Consider the following 25,581-nt stretch of genomic DNA (forward strand, 5'->3'; position numbering starts at 1 on the left):
CGGGTCCAACGATGGACGTTTGTTGAACGGTTATTTGGACGTCGTCCAAATTGGTCCAACGAACGTCCTTCATTGGACTATTTTGAAACCAACCGTTCTTAGAGGGTGGCGCTGGCAGAAACATCCCTCTAAGAACGGTTGGTTTCAAAATCGTCCGATGAAGGACGTTCGTTGGACCAATTTGGACAACGTCCAAATAACCGTTCAATGAACGTCCATCGTTGGACCCGTGTTGAACGATTTTGAAACAATTTTTTGGACGTCTCAGTGGGATTTCTGCTATGTTTCTGCTATGCCGTGGTCTAGCAGCCCTGCCAGATTTTTGTGCGCATCCTGTGGGATCTGTCCAACTCGCATGAGCACCATCTGTTGGGGTTAAAATAATTGAAATGTCAATTTCGCCGATTTCGCCTTACCGGTTCTTTGTGTTTATGTGTGAGTGCAATAATATTGTCAATAAAACAAAGCGCACTGTAGAAATATTGATGCCATTGAATTTAAATGGGATCGAATCGGTTGCGTCAGTATTTTTATTGACAATATTATTTTCTCGTGTAGAATCCGTTCTACAAAATATTCGTGCCGTTTAGTTCCGCCATGTTGTAAATTTTGTTTTGTGCGTGCGGTCCGGATTGTGAGCTGAAATATAAAAAAAGTAGTTTTCCTAGCTTTGAAGTAGTGGCAGTGAAAGGTTTTTTGGTTCAACTTTATGTCCAAAATATTTTTCGGACGTTAATAAAAAAGGTAAGCAAAAGCTATGCAAAAAATGATGCCAAAATAAGAACTTACCGGATTCTTATTATTAGAATTTGATAAGCTGGTTTACTTTGGCTTCGATTATTGCGAAATAAAGCACTATTTACACCAATCCGATCCGTTTCAGTGCCGGTTCAGTTCCGTGCACGGAAACCAATATTCTTTCATACAAATCAAATGCGAGCATTCACACTTTTCCGGCACCGTCCCGGACAAGTGTTAACGCTCGCATTTACTGTGTATGAAAGGATATTGGCGTCCGTGCACGGTACTGAACCATCACTGAATCGGATCGGAAATGTGTAAATTTGGCTTGAATATGGTATCCGATCCGATTCAGTGACGGTTGAGTATCGTGCATGGAAGCCAATATTATTTCATACAATTCAAATGCGAGCATTCACACTTCTCCGGGACGCTGCCGGGACAAATGTGAATGCTCGCATTTGATTTGTATGAAAGAATATTGGTGTCCGTGCACGGAACTGAACCATCACTGAATCGGATCGGAAATGTGCAAATTTGGCTTGAATATGGTACGTACGTATATCACCAGGGGACCGTTCATAAATGATGTCAGGTATTGACAGTAGGGCAAGAGCGTCACGTAACGAGATAAAAACTAAAAATGAATTTTAGGCGTATTAGTGGGTCAGAGATAATAAAACCATGAACATTGTTTATGAATGGCTCCCACACAAACTATTCCATAGCGAATATCACGTAACATCGCTGACAAAGCAGTGGGATCAAGGCCAAGTTATTTCAGGGTCGTGCAAAATTGAGAAGCAACATCAATTTAGGCACAGATAACAGACGTCCATCTCAAGCATACAAGCTTAATAAAAATGTACGGCAAAAATAAGGGTAACTGCGATGTTACCACCAGAAGTGGTTACGCAGTTATCCCATTTAGTGCGTGTGTTTCACTGAACTAACAGTGGACCACACAAATGATGTCCAAGTCACCGTCATAATCATATTGGGATATGGTCTTCCACTGTGTTATCTAGGAAGCTTTAAATGCGAACACGATCCTCCGCTATTTCTCGCAAGTAGTCCTCCGACGACCCCAGGCAATTAATATCTTGGGCCACACATTCATTCCAAGTGTAGCACGGACGACCCAACTTGAATGGGGCTGGAATGTAGTAATCAGCCGCCATATGATAGATAGCATCGTTATCCATCCGAAGAATATGCGCCCAATAGAGCAACCTGGAAACGCGTATCTTACGAATAACAGTACGATTTTCAAGAAGACGCTCAACTTCGTCTAACGTCACACTTTGAAGAGCGCCAGAACCATCCGGCACCAGCATAGCTAGCGATTCAGTTCAAGAAGACGGATCATATGTAGTGCGATATAATCCGGAAATAATTGTGAACTCCATATCCCGAAACCAAACCCGATTGGCCTTTAAGAGCGTGGAAACCATCAACCCATACAGCATGACGGGCGCAATCACAGTATGATACACACCAGACCGTATCACCCCTAGTTAAAGACTTCGTCGCTTACGCATCCAAGTAGCGCATCTTCGAAACTAATCGAAGTCAATACTGTCGTAACCGGACGTGCTGCTGTGCTCAGACAGCTCCTTGGCCACCGTTGCACTGCTGCGCGTTGCTATTGTAAAGTGCTCCGCTGGCTGCTACACGTGTATCGCTGGCTGCAATTTGCCGCGGACTTTCGACAGAGGTCTTGCAGTTACTCTGTTCCCGAAGAACAGAGGGCTCGCTTACTCATCTACTTGTTACTTGTCTTGGGAGGGGGTTCTGCCGATGGCTGCAGCTGGTCGTCCTTCCTTCTTGGCGTCCAAATTGCGAGTGACTCGCTTGTCCGTTGCGCATGCTTTATATAACGGCCATGAGTGGATTCTACTGATGGTTAGCGGCAGTGTTCGCTCTCGCCTTGAGTTCGGAAGGGGGGGGGGAATAATTAGAAGACAAGTACAATGTCCCAATCATCGAAAGTAAGGGAAGTTTCAATCAATTTGAATCGTGCTGATTTAATTCAAAGTTATTTATTTATTTTTATTCTGCTAACATTCTATTTACTCTACAAATACGACCCGAAATTAGCCTCTCTAGGTAAATCCTCGCAAACGACCGGAAAAAGGATCTCGAACCAACACCTCGGTCTTTGTCACTGTCGCCGATACCCCTTGTTGCGGCGCGTCACTGGTGAACCAAATGTCCTATCCCTCGCTAGCCTAACGTCACTACCGGGCTGTGCGAGCGTTTTTGACAAATGATCAACACAATCGGTCGATTAGTCAGCACAATTGCAGTTTTTTTTTGTTTGTGTTGTCAAAGTGACGGCTAAGACCGTATGGTCCATCTTGCCCACAATTGCAGTTATTGAGTTAGCAAGTTGAAAATATATTTTGTTTATTATATTCGGTATCGGGACCGTATAGTTAGCCACGCAGTAAGTGGAACCTAAGGTGAATTAGGAGTATTAAGGTACGAATCAGATAATTATATATATATATATATATATATATATATATATATATATATATATATATATATATATATATATATATATATATATATATATATATATATATATATATATATATATATATATATATATATATATATATATATATATATATATATATATATATATATATATATATATATATATATATATATATATATATATATATATATATATATATATATATATATATATATATATATATATATATATATATATATATATATATATATATATATATATATATATATATATATATATATATATATATATATATATATATATATATATATATATATATATCACAGAGAACAGACATCCATGATCGAACAAAAATATTTAAAAAACGTGTGTAAACATTTGAATTAATATACGAAAAACACTAGCGCCGCCACACCAACCTATCCCAACTCTCCATCAAATCGATTCTGGAACCGGTTCGAAATCCTGGATGGATTCAGCATGGAATCTAGCTCAAAGAAAACAACCGATTCCGACTCTATCGGTTGACGCATTTGAGCTGGAATTCATGCTGGAAGTCCGAATCGGTTCCGGACTAGTTTGACTGGGTAGAGGAATAACCGCTGTCAATTCTGTCGCACTCAGCCACAAAAAAACATGACGACAGTAGCGCACCTGGTTTAGATATCCAAACTACCTTCGAAACCGTTAGAGATTTTACACAAGTTGAATGCTGAAGATGGACGTCTTTTCTCTGTGTATATATATATATATATATATATATATATATATATATATATATATATATATATATATATATATATATATATATATATATATATATATATATATATATATATATATATATATATATATATATATATATATATATATATATATATATATATATATATATATATATATATATATATATATATATATATATATATATATATATATATATATATATATATATATATATATATATATATATATATATATATATATATATATATATATATATATATATATATATATATATATATATATATATATATATATATATATTATATATCCTTGAAATTATGAACTATATACATACATGAATGCATTACTTACCCGCTAAAACCTAACCTAAACTAACCATTGCCATTGTAGAAATCTGGAATCGTCCTTCCACGGTAAATCAGGACCCTAAAAAGAAGAAAAACACAGAAAATATATATAAAATTAGAATACTAACCATTGAATTGCGAATAATGAGCTATAATAAATTGCAGCCTTTTAGCTGTGCAGTTATTAAAAGAACGGTGTTTGTTCCGACTTCGGGAACAGTCACATTAAGCTCTAAACCAAACTCAGGCGGGCTAGAGAAACGACAAAAGACGGGAAATCTGGGACGCATCTGTCTTGAAAGCAAGAATATCATCGACATAGATACGCAAGCAGGGAAAACGTATACGTCCTGTCTGCTCCAAATGCCAATACAACGTCAGCAACAGTAGGACCTGAGCCACACTGAGGAGGAACAAGCTCAGGAAGATTATCAAAAAAATTGCGAACCTTTAAATCATGGTGCCGCAAATAGGTACTTCGTGCTACCCGGTACCAGAGTTTGAGAATTGGATCTTCACGATGATGCAACAAATGTTGTCTTAACCGCGCAGCTTTCTGCGAGAACGATTCGAAGTCTTTGGAGAACGAGCCTCACGAAGGGTAGCGGCCGCAGAACTCAGAACCGAATCCGTAATATGACCTAGAAGCTGGGTCAACCAGCTTTGCAGCGAGCGAGAACGAGGCTTGGATGTCAATAAACGATGATAACGCTACTGGGAATTGGGAAACGTCTTCAGAAGATTAACATCCGTCGGAACGGAAGCAACCGGATGCGATCTGGGTGCAGCACGAGTCGGAACCGTGCCACCGGCATTGAGGCTTTGAGTAACATCATTACTAACACGATGGCGAACACGTATTAGTAGCATGCGATGATCAGAGAATACAACGACAAATTGGCATAGTAAACCAAGGAATAAAAGGCATGATGGCATGATCGATCTAGAATTAAATAAAGATACAAATCAAATAATACCAATTACAAACACAGCATCATCACGTCACACGAATGCCGATCTCCGCGGTTCCAAATTCACGAGCATACAACGAAAAAATGTGTAAAGTCTCCTCAAACACGGGCAAACGCACCAAACAAATATTATCAAAAAATCGCTGAAACGAGGCATCCACAACGAGATCACGCCTATCAACGATGGATGTGCCACCACCCATACAAGACGAAGTAGACCCCTGCCTATTGACGTTGTATCAAACATAAGATGCGGATGACACTGTGCAAGACGCCATATGGGTTTCTTGTAAGCATGCAATGGTAACGGAGTGATGAGTAAGAAAAGAGTATTAAAGAACGAGCACTCTAGAGCGCACCCGGAAACATTCTATGATGCACTAACGAACGAACCATCAGGGCGCGGAATACTAGATGCAATGGAATCCGGAACAGTTTGCAGCGAAACACAAGGAACGCGAGACGCAGCAACACGCTGGAAAGCATCAACATAATCCAATGGAAAACTAACATCAGAAGTACGCTGAATCGATGAAGCTGTCGACGGAGAGTAGGACGGCATAACACATAAGGAAGCCAACTGAAATAAACCCAAAAATCAAACACGCAGCACTAAAAAATAAACGCTGCAGGTCTGAGAGGGGCGCCCGAAAGGTGACGGCAGCACAGTGCGGGCACACCGCGCCGGAGGAGAGGTGTTTCATAAGCTTTCAGGAGCCACTTCAACTTTGAGCAAAAGAAGATCCGATTATCGACAGGCGGGCGCCGCAACTCCCAGCTGCACATTTAACAGAATCAAGTTTACCCGGCGCAAGAGGATCAGTAGTAATACCAATGGAAGGAACGCCGGAAGACATCAAAGAACAGACGCTTGCTTCGCAGGAGGAACAACCATGTTCAAACGCCAATCGCCGTTTAGGCTTAACTGCAATATAAGAATACAGTCGTGATTCGCTGGTTGAACACTTTTTACTGGACCGCTTTTTAGTTGGACCTCCGCTAGTTGAACCATTGTCCAACTAAAAAGCATATGAATGTCAAAATCTTATGTCAAATTTACTTTGACAGTCAATCTGACAATTATTAAAGATGTGAATAGATGCAATTACACTACTAACGTCTTCTTTGGAGAGTTTTTGACATCTGTCAGTCGGTTCAACTAACGAATCAAACTCGTTAGTTGGACGGCTCAACCAGCGAATCACGACTGTATATAAGTAAAGTAAAAATTAACTAATATAATACAATAATAAATAAAAACCGGTGCGAATAATGAATATTCTCGCCAGATGGAGCAACCCGATCAACTAGGCGAAGCTGTTGATATCCGGAAGAATTTAAAGAATTAGCCAAAATCATATATTCCCGAAATAGCAATTAGGCTTTCTTCTCCACCCCCAAAATCCAGGCATAGAAAGGCTATTCAGAAAATGATCCACAAGCTGCGCGGGACTCAGAACACTCGAAAGATCCGGAAAAATGACTACCGCCTGCACATATAACCCGTCGGATAAGGCGGGAAGACGCTCACGGTAATATTGCACAGCTTGCGAACGAAGAGTCCGAACATAAAACTGATGAGCAGCGCCCTGAGGCGGACAGCCCCAGATCGGGAATAGAGAATCCCCATACGAGACTTGTCAATGGCCCTCGTTCTATAGAAGGATTCGAAGTGATTTTCTTCGGATTGAGTGCTTTTGACAGGTCTCATGGTCGATTGAAATGACACTTACCAATAAATTATAGGAAAAAGATAGAGATGACGAGTCTTTATCCAGAAGGATTCAGCGTCTTTAGTCGTGAGGAAGGCGGCCATCGGAAGATAGGAGAAACAGACGACCAACAGACGTCCGTGAATAAGTTTTTTTTTCAGGACTGTTTCCCACCACTAAGAAAAGAGTTCAGTGCGCGAGTGCGACGGCAAGCTAAAACCATCAAAAATGCCTGCCCGTGGTTCGGGCACAAGGGAAGTGTAGTTGTAGTCTTGGCTGGTCGGACGAAACCGGTGCCTTCTCGCCAACAGCATCAGATCGACAATCAGTGCACAGTACAGCAAGCGGAATTGGAAAAAATAAAAGTCGGTAAATTTATATTTATTTGTTTACTTTTTTGTATACAAAAATCTAAAGGATGTCCTGGAGGAAGTGGCAGTACTGGCGAATCGCCCGGACGTGTTGTCGTTAACGTCCAATATTTTTAAAAGTTTTTCAGTGATATACAGTATATTCAACAGGAAAATTAAGTGGTTCATTTAGTAAGTAGTTTTTCCTGTTGAGTTACGTGTTAGTAGGTTGAAATATCGCGAGACTTTGTCACAACTTTGCCATTGAAGTATATGAAGCAAGTCGCGAAAAAATACACCCACTCGTTCCGCTTAGCGCCTGCAGCGCCGTCTGGACCTAAGTAGCTGATACAACAATTTCACGGATGGAGGAGAATTCTAGAGAAAATTTTCAATAGGACGTAAGTAACAATGAGAGATTCTCTTTGGGGTCTTTCTCTTCTGTTCATTACTCGGCCATTTCAACATTTACTACTCTACTCTTTGCATAATATTCTAGTAAAAACCGTTAGCTTTCGATATGTGCTGAAAAATTAGTGCGACGTGTTGTATTGACATCGTAATAAACGAAAGAGAAAGTAAACAAAGAGAGGCTCTCAATGTTACTTACGTCCTATTGAAAATTTTCTCTAGAATTCTTCACAGAAATCACTCGAGTCTATTTATTCAGAGCTGGTGAGATGGTTTCATATTATTTTTCAATGCTTGTCTACCTTCATAATTATTTTCTTTTTTGTAAATACGTGCCAAAATCAAAAATATTTTTCATTCTGGAAGTGCGAATATACGCAAATATCCTATTGATACGTGGATGTATTCGCGCGGGGCTTATTGTGTATGAAGGTGGCCTCAGAATGTACGTGTAGCAACAGGCATTCTTGAAATGAGTCGTTGGATGTACAGTAGAGCTATCGCCTTTCATTTCCAGGGCAAAACATGTGTACATCTATCGATAAAAACAAATATATCATTACATAGATGCAGACAAGTTTCTTCCATAAAAGCACAGCCGGTCAGTGGGAAATGGATTGTACACACACACATCTAAAGGATGTCCTGTCAAGTAGGGTCCGCCGGACAAATACGAACCCAAGTAGTGGGTAAACCCCCACTTACACGCAATAATCTCCTATTAATCCCATATCTCAGATCAAGTATGTGATAGTTAACTAAAACTCAAACTTTTTTATTTTTAATTATTTAATAGCAAACAAAGAAAACAGCCTAAATCCTGCTGCCGAACGAACTAGTCTAATTTACATTGGAAAGCATTGCAATAACGGCATCGTGTTTTCGCTCAACTGCATAATCCAGAGCAGTTTGACCGTTATCATCGACTAGCGAAATATCGAAATGAAACTGATCAACCAACAGTCGAATCATATCGCTACGATTCTCTTGCGCAAATTTATGCAGTAGATTGGCACCCAGAGATCCCATATACCGGAAATTCCGAGCGTATTCCTGATTAGCTCCATGATTCAACAGCAATCGTGCTACAGATACGTACTCATGCTCCAGAGCGATGATCAAAGCAGTTCGACCTTCATCGTCTGCTACATCAACCGAGGAACCCGATTCTAGCAAGCGGTCGCAAATAGCAGAGTTATTTTTGCTCGCGGCAATATGCAACGTAGTCAGCCCTCCAAACGCTCGCAAGTTTACATCGATTCCTTTCTCGATCAGGTAATTCACCATTGGCAAATTTTCGTCTATGACAGCGTACATCAGTAGATTCCTGCCAGCGACGTCTATGGCTTCGTTTAGATAACGGGCATCTCGTTCGAGCAGTTCGCGAAGAATTCGATAGTGCCGAAAATAGCCTGCTTGTAGGATTTGATGGGACATCACTTTTGCACCTCTACTCAGTAGAAACTTTACCATGTTAATGTTATTTTCCGAAATCGCAATACTTACCGGGCTGAACTTGTCGTCAGCTGAAATAGCGTCTATGTCGACTCCTGGTTGCTGTAGAAGGATTTCAACGATTTTTTGTTTACCACTGTACACTGCGCAGTGCAACGGTGTGTAGCCGGTTTGGTTCGAGAAGCATGGATCTGCTCCCAGGTTTAATAGCTTAAGTAGAAATTCAGTTTGACCGCATACTGCGGCTGTCATGAGTGGAGTAAAATCAATGGGATCCAGTGAGTGAATCAGTGTTTGCGCTTGTGTAGTCTTCAGAATGTACTGCAGAAATCGACTGCGTCCAAGCTGAATTGCTCGGTGTAGCAGATTTTCAATTTGTAGACTGAAGTCATGTTGTTCACAAAGTTGGATGAATATATGTAGGTTGTTGTTTTCTAGTGCTCCAACCAGTGGATTATGTAATGATGGGTTTTTGTCGGTGCGCTTGTTTACAAGTAAAGGTATCAAATCTGCATCGCCAAGACATGACGCGATCCACACTGGAGAACATCGTCCAGAATTGACATCTGCTCCGGAACGAATCAACAACCGCGCAATGGCATTGTAACCGTAGCGTACAGCAAAGCCAAGCGGAGTTTCGCCAAACACATTGGTTTCGTTTACCAATGATCGATGGTGATCCAGGACATACTGAACCAAACCGAGATCACCACGAAGAACAGCCCAGTGAATGATTGTGTTTTTAAGGCGTTGTCCGTGGAGTAGATGTTCTACCGGTAATGTCAATACTAGTCGTCGGGTCGACTCCAGTGTATAGCTTCCTAGAAACCTTTCCAGATCTGTATCGCTGAGATTGGTGTTGACTTCTCGATGAGATCTAAGATCAAGCAGTTGATCGATAAGTTCGAATCGAATCGCTGCGCTGTAACAAAACTGGTGTGGTCGGGCTAGTATTTGGTTGATCTGGTGCTTTAGCTGGAAATTAGGAGAGTGCCTGAGCAAGAATTCGAATAAATTTGGCTTGTCGGTAGAATTCAACAGCTGGTTGATAAATAAACTTGGCTGCGCATTCATGGCCATCGATATGACATCTCTATTAAGATGATCTCTTCCGAGAAGGTTAATTGGATCTCTCAGAGCAAGGCACTCAAGTTTTGCAACATCAAACGCCTTTACAGCTGCGAAGAACTCATGTTGAGCGTGGAACCACACTAGCTTTTTTTCAAAGGTGTTGGCATGATTTGCAGAAAAGTCGAATTCATGCTTACAAGGCTGGTTGTACAAATCTATTTTGTTTTGTGCAAGGAACAATGCATTGATCTTAACAGATGAGCTGGAGCTCGTCAAAACATCATAGACTAACTGATCGTGGGCTAAATAATTTCTTAAATTACGACCGGTTATGATTGGTACAATTGCCTTCACCGACTGAAGGTTATCGTTAAATATTCCAATACTACAGAGAATCTCGCCCACCAGCAATACAAAATATTCCAGTGCGACTACATCCACCATTGGAAGTTGAACGGAAATGACATTTTGGAGATCACCATGTTTTAAAAGAACATTTCGAATTGTATCGACTATGCCATCGAAAATCGATTGAAAGTACCGCTCGTCCCTCCTTCGCATCAACTTCAGCTGGGTTTTAAGCTGTTTCACATCACCAAGAATGTGTCGATCTTTAATTACTTCGCTGAGCACATGGTACTTGTTGTTTAGATCGAACAAATTTCGATAGTATTTTTTAGATAACCTCTGATTGAGCATCTGAAAGAAGTCATCGTCATCCGCACTAATTCCCAGCTCCTTCAAAATCCGCAAGGTTTCTGCCAAGCAGTGATCCTTTTGTTCAACTGATCGCTTCTTCAACGATTCGATTGCTGCCACATTTTGTTTCACCAACCTTCTCCAAATTTCTTCCAGAATGTTTTTCTTGTGTTGATCTTTCTCCTTCATTCTCAATTGCATGATTATATCCGGAGCCATCTTTATACTGGCTTTATCCACACTTTTGTGTCGTCGGCAACGACTGCTGGCGGCGAGCATATGCTGCACAATAACACGAACTCGCTCAATCTTGGCAACGTCTTGCTTGATATACTTTTCCAAGAAAAAAAAGTTGTCGATCAAGTTGCCAACCGAAGCTAAATCGTTCATGACTGTATTTCTGAAAACAATCAACAACCGTTCGATCTGTTCAAAAGTGTGCCTCTCCTGCTGCTCGCTTGCCTTCAACATCAGATTCTGTACCAACAGCAATGCCTCATTGATATCGTGTGGTTCGTATCTAGACTGTAATCTAGCCTTGAATTCCGTTCCTATAAATCGTACATACGAACGCATCTGTTCGATCGCTTTCATCCGCAGTAGTCTAGCCAGGTAGCGTTTGAAAATGTGAACGTCCTGCAGGAACTGTACATAGGACAACCAGCTGCTCGACAGTTTGAGGTTTCTGTGAATCGACCGAAACAGTTCCACTGGGCAGTGCTGCTCAAGATGTAGCTTTTCCAGGGAATAGTCATGACTGAAGAATTGCCGCAAGTCTTTGGTCATTTCGGCGAACGATTGAGAGGAAAATATTTGTAGGATATTGTCCAGCTTTCTTGTAATGTTTGGAGTCTGTTTGGTGCTTTTGATGGCCTCGCCAATGATTTGAAGCGATCGCTTCAAAACTGCAATGGATGTTAACTGTGCCGATGGTTCGTTCATGTCTAGATCCTGGATGGTGCGGATACTTCCGATAATTTTGCGAACTGAGTAAAACTGTTTTGCGGCTTGATAGGTTTTGAATAAGTTTTTGAAGCATTTACGGTATCGTACGGTTTGTTTCAGGTTTTGCAGTTGCTTGCTAAGTTCTTGTAGTAATGAAATTTGATGTGGATCAAGGAGTTCGAAGCATGTGATGTTGGCTATTGTCTTATACTCTGAATTATTTGTTACAATATTCCGGATGGTAAGTATTGTTGCTTTCTTCAAACGGTGGTAACTAGTATCATGTAGCTGTCTAAGGTAGAGGTAGGACATTTTAGCATCAGGCTCTTCTTCTGGCGTAATAAGTACCTCCTTTGTTGACTTTAAAAAATCCAGGATCATATCTGTAATAAAAAACAAAAGTTTTCTTGTGATATATTATTTCTCATTAAATTTTCTTCTTTCTACTATGAAAATATAACACTTATATTCCCTCCGGTTAATTAAAACCTCTAAAGAATAAATTAGTTATGGAATTTGCGTTTCGACTTTGTCTTATGGTCCGATATGGAAAATAGGATATCCTTTCCTACACGGAAAACGGATTCATCACAATTTCAACTAAAAAAATAGTTGAGTTTTTGGTTTCGTTTAGCTTTCCAAGCTGAGACAACTACCTACCGGCATAACCGCTATGCCCAGCGTGTATGAACATAGTTGCTATCGCTACCTCGATGTATTTCAGTAAAGTGTACATCTTGGCTACTTTGCTGTCATTTCGTATGATGTGCGTCTTGAATTAAAATGAACAATAATTTTCAATAACTATTATTTGAGAATCTCGCAAAATTAAGAGAAAATATAGTTACGTTTTTCATTTTTCTGTTGATATCAACTAATTAGGAAAACAAGAATTTGTTTCGTTATTTTCTTCATCGAATGGTTTTCAGTGTTATAAATCTAACATCTAGAGCTATAATAACTCTTCATAAATCATATACGTGTTGTCACTCGATAGTTTTCAACCTAATAAATATATCGTAAAGAAAAAATAGCGAAAGCTGTGTGAATGCTGTTGCAAAAAATAGTGATCCAGCCCATTAAAGGGTGTCCCACATCAAATTGAATCACGGAAAAAACGCTGTAGAAAATTACTTAGTGGACCGATCCTTTTCAAACTTTCAGACAATAAAATATAACGCATTAACAATAACATCTGGCTGTAACTTCTTTTGTACGGAAACCAGGAGGGGGGAGGATCATGTCATTGGGTACGAAAGTGACCCCGTTGCACAGTGGCACGACTTAGAACAAAAGGTGGACTAAAGTCCAAACTTTTCCGTATCGGTTCATATAGGACGTTTTTATGTAATTTTGGTACGCTGAATTCGTTTTCGATAGTAAAACATTTCAAAAATGAACATTTACTTTTCATTAGGGTGTCTCAATTTTTTTTCTAAATCGTTCTTAAAATTTATGTATATTAATTTTTGTGTGCTAAATCGTTTTTGATATTAACATTTGCAAAAAAATTTTCATCATACATTAGGGTGGCTCAAAAATAATTATTTTGTTGTGAAGGTTCAAAATTTTTTTAAAGACATTTTTGTGTGCTGAATTCCTATGCTGGTTATATAAAATAGAAATTAACTTTCCTACTTATTAGAGTGGCTCAAAAGTAAATTTTTTGTCTTTTATAAAGATTTCTTTCAATTGTAATTTTGGAATTTATTTTCCGTATTGAAACGAATTGATTGACATCTCATTATGGGGCCTTGACTAAATGAAATGACTATATTATTTTTAAGGATCAAATAAGATGTGATCGACTAATTTTGGAACGTTCAATTTATTAGTGGGTTACTTGGCATGAAAACTACATTTTTTTTTCATTTTCAAAACAAACATTTTGAGCGTCTTAGTGGAATATTGATTTACATTCACTAATCAAAAAGATGGTTAACAATTTTGTTTTCGCAGGTGTGTTTTAAGTTGCTTAGATTGCTTATTTCATACATTAAATTAAAATAAATCCAAAATCCTTTTTTCTCGCATATGGTTTATTTAAAATGGTCTTATTTTATTTGGATAATATCGCATACCCTTAAGCTATATCAGTGCTATGCAAACTCGGAAAAAAAATAGTCTCACCAAATGACTAGAACTCAACTGTGTTCACTCACTTTGACAGTTTTTGCTTAAGTTAGCAAAAATAGTTCATAAAACATTTTATGACACATTTCAGATGGTTGAAAATATTTACTGAATTTTAAACATTCTTAATTCCTTTACCATTTAAAAATCATACTTTCTACTCGGCTCCTTACTCTTGATCACTAGTAAAACCCTTGTAGATCATGCTCTAAATGCTATTTAAAAGTTGTGCATAAATTAGTGTCATTATTCTAGTCATAAAGTGAATATTCAAATTAAATATCAGTAATAACCATGCGTCTCCATTCTCAGTTTTTTTAAATTTTGACAGCTTATCGCAAGTTTTCGCAAAACTAGCATAGGCTCATTTTAAAGAGAAAATGAAAAGCTTTCGAATGAGCATAGGTTGATTGCGGGCATTCACGGGCGTCGTTGTTGTTATCGCTTTAGAAGTTCGAATTCAATAAAAATTCATGACAAACAGTTATCTACACACTAACTAAACCAACTAATGACTTATTTTTGGCGATTTTACAATGTAAGTAATGCAATTCATAAAATAATGAAGTAATGCAATTCATAAAATCAACCATTTCTTTGAAAAACGAGAATAGCCGTATGTAGTTCCTATGGTCAAATAATGCAAAAATCACGCGTTATGCCCTTCAAAAAGCTGTCAAAAAATCATCTTTATTAATTTATGCATAATTTGTGTGTTTACATTTAAACTTACAATTTTGGTGAAAACCCCGTATCGATGGACAGGATCGTTTCAAATTGAAAATCTTGCTGTGTTCAATGTCTGTTAGAGTAAGTTCACTATTAAAGTTAGGTTAGGTTTAAGTTCATCTTTTAGCTTTATGCTTTAAGTTACGTGGTCACTGCAAGTAGTATCTAGGATTTTATCTAGAGTTTAGTTCACGAATTCCTTTGGACTGTGACTTCTATACAGTTCACCTATCTTTTAGGACTAGGCTGGCTCCTATGTTTAAGTTTAAATTAAGTAGATATAATTAGCACTACGTTTACCTAGATTCTAAGTTTAAACCATAGATATACTCACTAGTACTGTAGAAATAGATTAATTATGTAGTATTAAGTAATTAACCGCATAGCCGATAAATACAAGCGAGAGAAAAATATAGTATAGAGTGTGCAGAAAAATATAGTATAGAGTGACAGCTCGGTGACGACTATAAATTCAATTTCGCTGTGTCACCTAGTTGACGTTTAACTTCATCCAACAGGGCAGTAGAGCTCTTGCTAGTGGGGGGCGTACCTGACGCGTCGCTGTAACAGGATGTTTCGTCGTCACAAATAGTATAATCATTGAGGATGACGAACTCTGGATCCTACCACACTAGACCAAGTCATGGAAACATTTCTGTAATACGACATGCGAACTCGTAATCCATTGAAGAATTTCAAGGTAGCGTACGACTCAGTGAAACGAAATGAACTGTGATGTTTGGCCATGGCTTTTCGACATTACTGATTATTCTATTCGTATGAAGCGAGTTGAAATTAATTTTAAAACGTGCGTTTAATTTGTAGTAAAGTTTTAAATAAGGAAAAACACCACCATATTTTTTTTTGTTTTTTCTCTCTTTCGTTAACGACGTAAGGTTTTAGGTCTACTCTTAAACTCTATGCATAATATCCTGAAATCTCGATATATACTGTCGAAATATTGATGGATTTTAAAATTCCGTAGTAATCGAAAGAGGAAGTAACCAAAGAGATGTGTAAGTAGGGGTTTGTGCCCACTACTCGGATTCTTGTTTGCCCGGCGTACCCTTCTTTTCAGGTCGGCCTAGGTGCTTCTACAGAATTTCGGATTTTCGTTTCACAACAAAAAGTAAACAAACAAATAAAATTTAACTTTAGCGTTTAATTTCACCAACTCTCCTTCACTACTGCTGATGCGGGATCCCAATGCTGCTAGTGAAGGGAAGGCGGGCGGTTTCTTTCCGGCAGGCCGGGACAACAATGGCCGCGCACTCGTCTGAGTTCTGTTGGCTGCTCCGGTAGCGGTCCTTGACGTTTAGCTAGGGAGGTGAGCTTGGCTCCTTTGTTGGAACCTCCCTAGCGACGTTGGCGACGAATCGCTGGATCGTCTACTCGCCGTAAACGATCCCGGAAGTTACCGCAGTAAACTTCCCAGGGGGAACTTTGTCCGCTCTGCTTCGTTCTCCTTGGCTATTTGCTATAGAGGAGAGCTAGGCTCATTCGACTTATCTTCTATAGCGAGAACGGTCGATGTTCGGTTCCTTGTTAATAAACCGGGGTAGCGAAAGAACTCCTTTGCTGTTAGCTTACCCCTGTTGGCGAACCGACACCGTAGTTTTCACTGTGCCCGAACCACAGGCCGGCAATCTCGACGGGTGATTTTACCGTCGCACTCGCGTACTTCGCTACACTTGCTATCGTGGCGGGAAACAGTCCCGAAAACAAAAAACCTATTTTAATCCACCTAGCGGTGCAATTGTGCCTTTCTCAATCATGAATCACGAGAATGTGGGCGTTGTTTATATTCATTAAAAACTTTTAAATGCATATATTACATTTTATAATTATACATCACATGACAACCATATACAGGAAAATAAATCATTATTCGAGTTCTAAAATTTTGTAAAAGAAAAAACAGCCACGGTAATATTGAACTGAAAAAAGGTGCGAAATCGGCATAGTCCCAAAAAGTCGATTTTCATAAATAAATTTTTTTAGAGATAACATAAACTCTCGACGTTTCATGCATTTTAAAGATGTTTGGCATCAAAAATACGAATTCGATTTCTGAAATTTTTTGAAAAAAATTAGAGTTCCGTTCCGACTTATATGGGAATTTCATATGTGACCGAACGATTTAGTCTATATTTCCGGACCCATATAAGCGATTCGTGCGAAATTTTATATACATCTATGGGGATGTTATAGCTATCATTTGGGACAAAGTTCGTGAAAATCGGCCCAACCATTTCGGGAAACTGATGTGAGTTCGTAAATTTTGAAAGATGGCCGCTTTTCCCGGGCACTTCCGGAACCGTCTATGGTGGTCAATGTAGTCAACGAAAGTTTGTTTGGCCGTCGGTGACCTAGAACTACAAAGTTAAGTTATTTGAGAGACATTTTAGCGAAATTTTTACCTTTTTTGCTTCCATCGGAGTATCGGTTTGAATCACAATTTGCTATGTGATCGCACGCCACAACCCGTAACTCCGGAACCGGAAGTCGGTTGGGGATAAAATTTAATAGCCATTTACGGGGACGCAACATCTTTCATTTGAAACTAAGTTTGGTTGATTCGGTCTAGCCATCTCCGAGAAACCGATGTGATTGTTAGTCTGAATTTGGATACTTCCGCCGGGGCTTCCGGAACCGATGATGGTGGCCAATGTGACCAAAGAGACTTTGAATGGCTGTTAATGACCTAGTACTACAAATCGAAGCAGTTGTGGTCACATTTTGGAAAAATTTTCTCCATTATACATTCATTGCAGAATTTCTTAAAATCGACATTTTCTGCGTGATCGTACTCATCACCCTGTAATTCCGAAACCGGAAGTCGGATCCATTAGAAATTCAATAGCAGCCTATGGGAACGTTGCACCTTTCATTTGGGACTAAGTTTGTAAAAATCGGTTCATCCATCTCTGAGAAAAGTGAGTGAGATTGTGTTCGCGTACACACACACAGACGCACATACACACACACATACATACACACACACATACATACACACACAGACATTTGCCGAACTCGACGAACTGAATCGAATGGTATATGTCACTCGGCCCTCCGGGCCTCCGTTAAAAAGTCGGTTTTCAGAGCAATTGCAATACCTTTCTATTGAGAAAGGCAAAAAGGTGCAAAATCGGCAAAGTCCCAAAAAGTCGATTTCCAAAAAAAAAAAATTTCGTGATAACATAAAATCTCGACGTTTCATGCATTTTAAAGATGTTTGGCATCAAAAATACGAATTCGATTTTTGAAATTTCATGGGGTCCCCCCTTTGAAAAAAATTTTGAGTTCCGGCTTATATGGGAATTTCATGTGTGACCGGACCGTTCAGTCTATATTTCCGGAACCATACAAGCGATCCGTGCGAAATTTTACAGACATCTGTGGGGATAATAGAGCTATCATTTGGGACTAAGTTTGTGAAAATCGGCCCAACCATTTCCGAGAAACTGATATGAGTTTGCTAGTTATGAAAGATGGCCGCTTTTCCTGGGCACTTCCGGAACCGTCTATGGTGGTCAATGTAGTCAACGAAAGTTTGTTTGGCCGTCGGTGACCTAGAACTGCAAAGTTAAGTTATTTGAGAGACATTTTAGCGAAATTTTTACCTTTTTTGCTTCCATCGGGGTATCGGTTTGAATCACAATTTGCTATGTGATCGCACGCCACAACCCGTAACTCCGGAACCGGAAGTCGGTTGGGGATTAAATTTAATAGCCATTTACGGGGACGCAACATCTTTCATTTGAAACTAAGTTTGGTTGATTCGGTCTAGCCACCTCCGAGAAACCGATGTGACTGTTAGTCTGAATTTGGATACTTCCGCCGGGGCTTCCGGAACCGATGATGGTGGCCAATGTGACCAAAGAGACTTTGAATGGCTGTTAATGACCTAGTACTACAAATCGAAGCAGTTGTGGTCACATTTTGGAAAAATTTTCACCATTATACATTCATTGCAGAATTTCTTAAAATCGACGTTTTCTGCGTGATCGTACTCATCACCCTGTAATTCCGGAACCGGAAGTCGGATCCATTAGAAATTCAATAGCAGCCTATGGGAACGTTGCACCTTTCATTTGGGGCTAAGTTTGTAAAAATCGGTTCATCCATCTCTGAGAAAAGTGAGTGAGATTGTGTTCGCGTACACACACACAGACGCACATACACACACACATACATACACACACACATACATACACACACAGACATTTGCCGAACTCGACGAACTGAATCGAATGGTATATGTCACTCGGCCCTCCGGGCCTCCGTTAAAAAGTCGGTTTTCAGAGCAATTGCAATACCTTTCTATTGAGAAAGACAAAAACGTAATCTAGCAGACGTCTGTATATCGCCGTGGTTCGTCACTTTCTAAACTCGATGGCCGCCTTCCGCACTCGACTATCACAAACCGCCTTGTCGCATAGCTGTCAACGATGAGCAGCATAACCAGTACACACGTATTTTCGCAAGAGGAGAGCGGTAGCCTACATAAGCCCTATGTTATTAATTTACAATTGTCAAACACAAATTACTACACCTATCTGCACGCACAAGACCGTTCAATAAAGGAAAACTATATAACAATTTACAAGAAAAAGTGAACGTTATCGAAACAGCGGTGAGCATAAATTTTCGTAAACAATACACTCTACGGAGAGAGTACGCACGAAAGGGTATATTTACACCCAGTGCTAAATTGTTACCCTGACGGGTTACAGATGCTATATTTAACAATTACGTATTGTGTAAAAATACCTCAAAAATAAAACACACCCTGTAGTAAAACGATACTACACATAATAGAATGGGAAACTTGTTTTAAGAAATTCGCAATACATATAGTGGAGACCGGGGGGCTCCAAATTTGAAGCAAATCGGACAAATCTAGATACCGAAGCAACGTGCTTGAAGTTTGTATGGGATTTTGCTACAATTTACTTGGGGAAAACCCTAACATAAACAACTCGTATCATGTACTACAATTCTTCTGAACAAACAATTCAGCTAAATCTAACCATTATCTCCAAAAAAATATATAGTTGGTGGGAATCGAGCATCGATACACAACCATGCACTGCTAAGCCTCATGCAAAACTGACTCAGACATCACTTCGTTAAAAGTTGACTAACTTCTTTTAACAAGCCTTCGACAAATAAATTATCTTTCTTATTTTCACTTACAGTGATAATATGATGCACTAGCTAATACCCATCGCGCGTTGCTGCGACTTTAATCCAAATAGGAGGAAAACACAATTTGTTCCGAAGCGCCATCTGGCGGGCAGATAATTCCTAACCAATAGCACACAAACACTCTCCATAACAAACGCATACTATGTACAAATTTTTACGGTAATCGGTTAAGCCGTTTAGGAGTCTATGAATCATATACATACAAACATTGACTTTTATATATATAAACTAGCTAATACCCATCGCGCGTTGCTGCGACTTTCAATGAAATATGAGGAAAACACAATTTGTTCCGAAGCGCCATCTGGCGGGCAGATAATCTCCAACTAATAGCACACAAACACGCCCCATGCCAAATACCTACTGTGTGCAAATTTTTACGGAAATCGGATAAGCCGTGTGGGAGTCTATAAATCATATACATACAAACTTTGACTTTTATATATAGATAAATAGATAGATAGATAGATAGATAGATAGATAGACTAGCTGATACCCATCGCGCGTTGCTGCGACTTTAAACAAAATAGGAGGAAAACACAATTTGTTCCGAAGCGCCATCTGTCGGGCAGATAATTCCCAACCAATAGCACACAAACACGCTTCATCACAAATACCTACTGTGTACACATTTTCACGGAAATCGGTTAGGCCGTTTGGGAGTCTATAAATCATATACATACAAACTTTGACTTTTATATATATATATATATATATATATATATATATATATATATATATATATATATATATATATATATATATATATATATATATATATATATATATATATATATATATATATATATATATATATATATATATATATATATATATATATATATATATATATATATATATATATATATATATATATATATATATATATATATATATATATATATATATATATATATATATATATATATATATATATATATATATATATATATATATATATATATATATATATATATATATATATATACAGGGTGTTTGGTTCATGGTTAAGAATCTCCCGGGGGGTAATAGACTGTCATATTTGGAGAAAAAAATTGTTCTACACATACCATCAAATCTCAACCGTTACAGAGTTATTGAACTTTTTGTGTAAAAAACTTATTTGTCTTAAAATACCTCTAACTTTAAAAGTGTACTTTGTATTTTAAATGTTTTAGTTCCATTCGAAAGGTGAGAACATTTCGCATTGAGTGATGCCCTCACATGTTTCAGCTAATGAGTTTAAGTAGCCTTTTCAAAGTAATTTATTGAAAATTGAACAATTTCAAACGATTTTTCGTTCATTTCTTGAAAATCCTAATAGTTAACCTCATCATTTAAATAATTCAGATTGTTAGTCTTGATGAGCTGCTTAATTTGTTCTTTGACATGATACTCTTAACTTTTCTTATTTTCATGATTTTGGGTTATTTAACTTGGATATTTTTATCTCATTTTCACTAGTACCAGCTCTAATTGAAAAATTACAGCACTTATTGTACTTTTTTTTCTTTTTATTCAAAAGCCAGGAAAATTTTACAGTGAAAAATGTATTAATACCTTTCAGTTAAGTGAATTTAGTATTCTTTTAAAAGTAAATTAGTTTAAAGTTAGTGCTATTATTGGCATTTTCGTTAATTTTCTTAAAATAGTAAATAATAAACATCACCATTATTATCATGGAAATAATGCATCTCAGCAAGTTCTATAGTTTTTTCTTTGACTCCATTCAATTATCTCTTTTGGTTTCGACGCAAAATCGTTTTTATCACATCGTTTCATATTCAAAAATAATGATTTCGAACCCACTACATTTGTAGGGAGCTCATGCTGTGTTAACTATTAAATAGCAGCAAAATGAAAAGAGATATAGACAAAGTGTCTAATAAAAAGTTATAGAGAACATTAAGGGGCATCAAATGAACAATAGTTACGATAAATTTTGTTGATTAATAATTAGAATAATTAAAAAACTCCAAAAAGCACAAATTTTGAGTTATTTCGTTAGTAAAAAATCATTTAGCACACTTAACTAAAAGATGTTTGTACATACACTGATAGGACATTTTCTCAGCTTTCCAATGAAATCTTGTAAATAACGATATAAAGCATATTTTTTAGATTAGAGTCTTTTAAGCACTTGCAAGTCGGTTACAGGAAAAGTATAGTAATGAAATTACAAAGCAATGAGAAGAGATAGAAATATGACGTCCAAGAACAAATTAGGAATCGTACTAAAACCCAACTTTTGGATAATGGATATTGCTATAATCATACTTCATTATTTCGAAAAAAATTAGCAAAAACCTCCTCAAAAACACTAACTTTTAACTACTTTACAGTTAAAAGGTAATTAAAACTAATTAGTTAAAAGATATGAGAACACCATTCAATAGGAAATTTTCTCACCTTTCGAATGGAACTGAAACATTTAAAATACAAAGTATACTTTTTAAGCTAGAGGTATTTTAAGACAAATAAGTTTTTTACACAAAAAGTTCAATAACTCTGTAACGGTTGAGATTTGATGGTATGTGTAGAACAATTTTTTTCTTCAAATATGGCAGTCTATCACCCCCCGAGAGATTCTTAACCATGAACCAAACACCCTGTATATATATATATATATATATATATATATATATATATATATATATATATATATATATATATATATATATATATATATATATATATATATATATATATATATATATATATATATATATATATATATATATATATATATATATATATATATATATATATATATATATATATATATATATATATATATATATATATATATATATATATATATATATATATATATATATATATATATATATATATATATATATATATATATATATATATATATATATATATATATATATATATATATATATATATATATATATATATATATATATAGGTATAGATAGATAGAGATCCACCTAGCGGCGATAATGCGCGCACATGGGTTTTATCCCCGTAAATTAGCATAGCATAGCAAAAACGACCGTACTCATCATGGATGGCTGATACAGTGATATCTTTTTATACGACAGTAGGTATAGTTCACTGCACACCTGACCATGTCCTTACGATTGCAAAAGGGATGGAATGTTAGTTGAATACCTACTTAAGAAGATACGGGGAACCCACGCAATCTCCATAGGTATTACGGATGTTAGATTTTGTTAGTAGGGAAGGAAAATGGGTATGTAGGTTTGCCGCTTAGCTGGGTCACCACAGCAATGAAAAACTTGAGATGTAATTGACGAAGAAGGCATCGGCGAGGAGCCGGGTGACTATTCTGACTGCAAATCACCAACAAACCGATACCGATGCTAACGTTTTCACTAAACTGACTGATTTTCACTATTTTGCACACTCGCACAAGAAAGCTTCACAGTTTTGAACAACTTATTTCTTTAGTACAAAAAGTCTAAACTTGCAGTATCAAGAACTATTTTTCAATCGGTGAAAAAACGTGATACAAAAGGAATTTGCATCCGCAACTTTGCTCAAAGCATACTTCGATCTTTTTATGGGCTTTATCAACGTAAATTGTCGAAAAATCCCATACAACCTTCAGGCACGTCGGTCCGATAGCTAGACTTGTCCGATTTGCTTCAAATTTGGAGCAAGTACTCCTGGTGGGACTAGGAATCGACTCAAGGGTGGGCCGATAGGGGTCATTTTTTTTCTTGTCACTCTAAGGAGCACATTTGTTCTTTTTGCAACGCGAGTAAACTTCTGTTTTTGTAAAATAATGTGTGTAAAGCGAATCCATTTACATCCGAAACCGCTGGAAAGGGTGTTCAAAACCCCACAAAATGGTATAACGGTTTCCAATGTAATCTCATTTTTGCTTTTGTAAATCGTGGTTGTTCTCGAAAATATGCATTGGTATAGGTTGGTCAAATTTTGGGCGGGGCTGGTTGGCCGAGTTATAGATTTAGCATAGAGCAATGTGCACTTTGATATTTTTGAAATGCTTATCTTATTCTGAGCGAAATTTGATATGGTAATATTGATAATTATCAGGAAAAATATTGCAAAATGATAATTTGTCACTAATATACGTTTTCCACTGATGCATTTGATGTGTTACACTTATTTTACAAAACTCGGCCAACCTACCCCAGCCCTAGGGTTGGTTGGCCGAGTTTTTGCTCCGAATTCGATTGTTAATAACTTTTTCCCTGCTTTTTGTTATGAATGAAAAAAATTACATATTTGCCCTAGGGTTGTATTTTCATGATAGCGCAAAGTGTTTATCAGAAAGGCTAACCAGAATGAGTACAGAAATTCCTAAAGCAAAACTCAGCCAACAAGCCCCGGGTTTCTCTAATCTAAATCATACCTTTGTCCACCATGAATCCATAAATATCCTGGCTCTCATCACTTTCCCCCGTAATGACCCGCATGAATATCGCCAAGCAAAACTGTAGTTGCAGAAGTGGTATTGCTTTGTAATGGTTCTTCAAAAAGAACACGTGCTCGAGTATCTGCCGTAAGTACAACACAAACCGATCGTCCATATCACCGAAGTCACCGTTGCTGTAATTCTTTTCCAGGAACTCGATGCATTCGATTAAATGTGTCGTTCTACAATTTATTTCATCAATCTTCATTTTAGTTCCCTCGGAACATTTATAATCAGCTTCGACAAGCGAATATTGCACCCAATCGACTATTTCCGCTGATAAGCCAACGTTTCGGGTTCGCAATTCTGCGAAAGCTATAACCAAGCCTGATAATACTGTATCTCGGTCAAACGTGAGCATTTGGTGCGCCATCATTACACGCACCAGAGACAGGTTTCCCCTAACCAGAATCCTTTTAAAGGCTTCTTCCAGTGGCAAATTATCGCACTCCACTTGTACCATCAATCTTGCCAGCTGCTCTCCGGCCGGTCCCAACGACAATGCTAGCTCCGCTGGGGTCATGTGGTTCGAGTTCTCAACTGCACAGCTGACACCGGCTCGAATTAAACCGATCACTTCATCGTACGGCTGATTTTTCACGAGCGTCTCGCGCACGGCACGGTGAAGTACACTTTCACTTTCGTCTTCCAAACACATCCTGCATGGTGACGCATCAGACTTGCACTGACTTGATGAACTTATTTTTATCTTGCAATAACGTATCGACTGCACTGTCCCATGCTTTACTATCAATGGACAATAGTATTGGCGTTTTTGGCGTTGGCAGAAAATATCGGCTGGTTAGATGATTCATTCTTCTCTAGACATGAGTCAACATTACGGGATTGCCTTTGTAGACTTGCTTATTTTTATTGTGTTTTTTTGTACAGTGAAGTGAGTTTTTTGTGAGCTTAGGACCCGCACGGTAGTGTTGGCGTAATCATGTATATATGTACGAAAGATATGAAGGAATTATTTTCGATTGAGTTAATAGGCCCCACTTGTGTAGAGGATGTGTTATAAATATAATGAATAATATTGCGCACTTCCCACCAACCTGGTCTCCGCACTTTTCAAGTGCGAGTGATCAAAGTGCTACTGAAAACTGCGAGCTGTC

General features: G+C 37.9%; 1 protein-coding gene across 4 annotated transcripts; it reads right to left on the reverse strand.

Annotated features, from left to right (window-relative positions):
* Window positions 1-2,805: 2,805 nt before the first annotated feature.
* Window positions 2,806-25,121, reverse strand: LOC131691063 (uncharacterized). 4 transcript variants are annotated; one of them, XM_058977225.1, is made up of 4 exons: window positions 24,401-25,121; window positions 9,292-12,338; window positions 4,371-4,420; window positions 2,806-3,201 (listed from the first exon to the last, which is right to left on the reverse strand). In XM_058977225.1, the coding sequence occupies exons 1-4, from the start codon at window positions 25,119-25,121 to the stop codon at window positions 3,180-3,182; spliced, it is 3,840 nt and encodes a 1,279-aa protein (XP_058833208.1). In that variant the 3' UTR covers window positions 2,806-3,179. The 4 variants fall into 4 exon arrangements, with proteins under 4 accessions (XP_058833208.1, XP_058833209.1, XP_058833206.1 ...); XM_058977226.1 differs by having other exon boundaries at window positions 4,346-4,420; XM_058977224.1 differs by lacking the exons at window positions 2,806-3,201; window positions 4,371-4,420 and adding an exon at window positions 8,833-9,235.
* Window positions 25,122-25,581: the final 460 nt, after the last annotated feature.

The sequence above is a fragment of the Topomyia yanbarensis genome, chromosome 3, assembly GCF_030247195.1.
Source record: "Topomyia yanbarensis strain Yona2022 chromosome 3, ASM3024719v1, whole genome shotgun sequence".
Classification (NCBI taxonomy): Eukaryota; Metazoa; Arthropoda; class Insecta; order Diptera; family Culicidae; genus Topomyia; species Topomyia yanbarensis.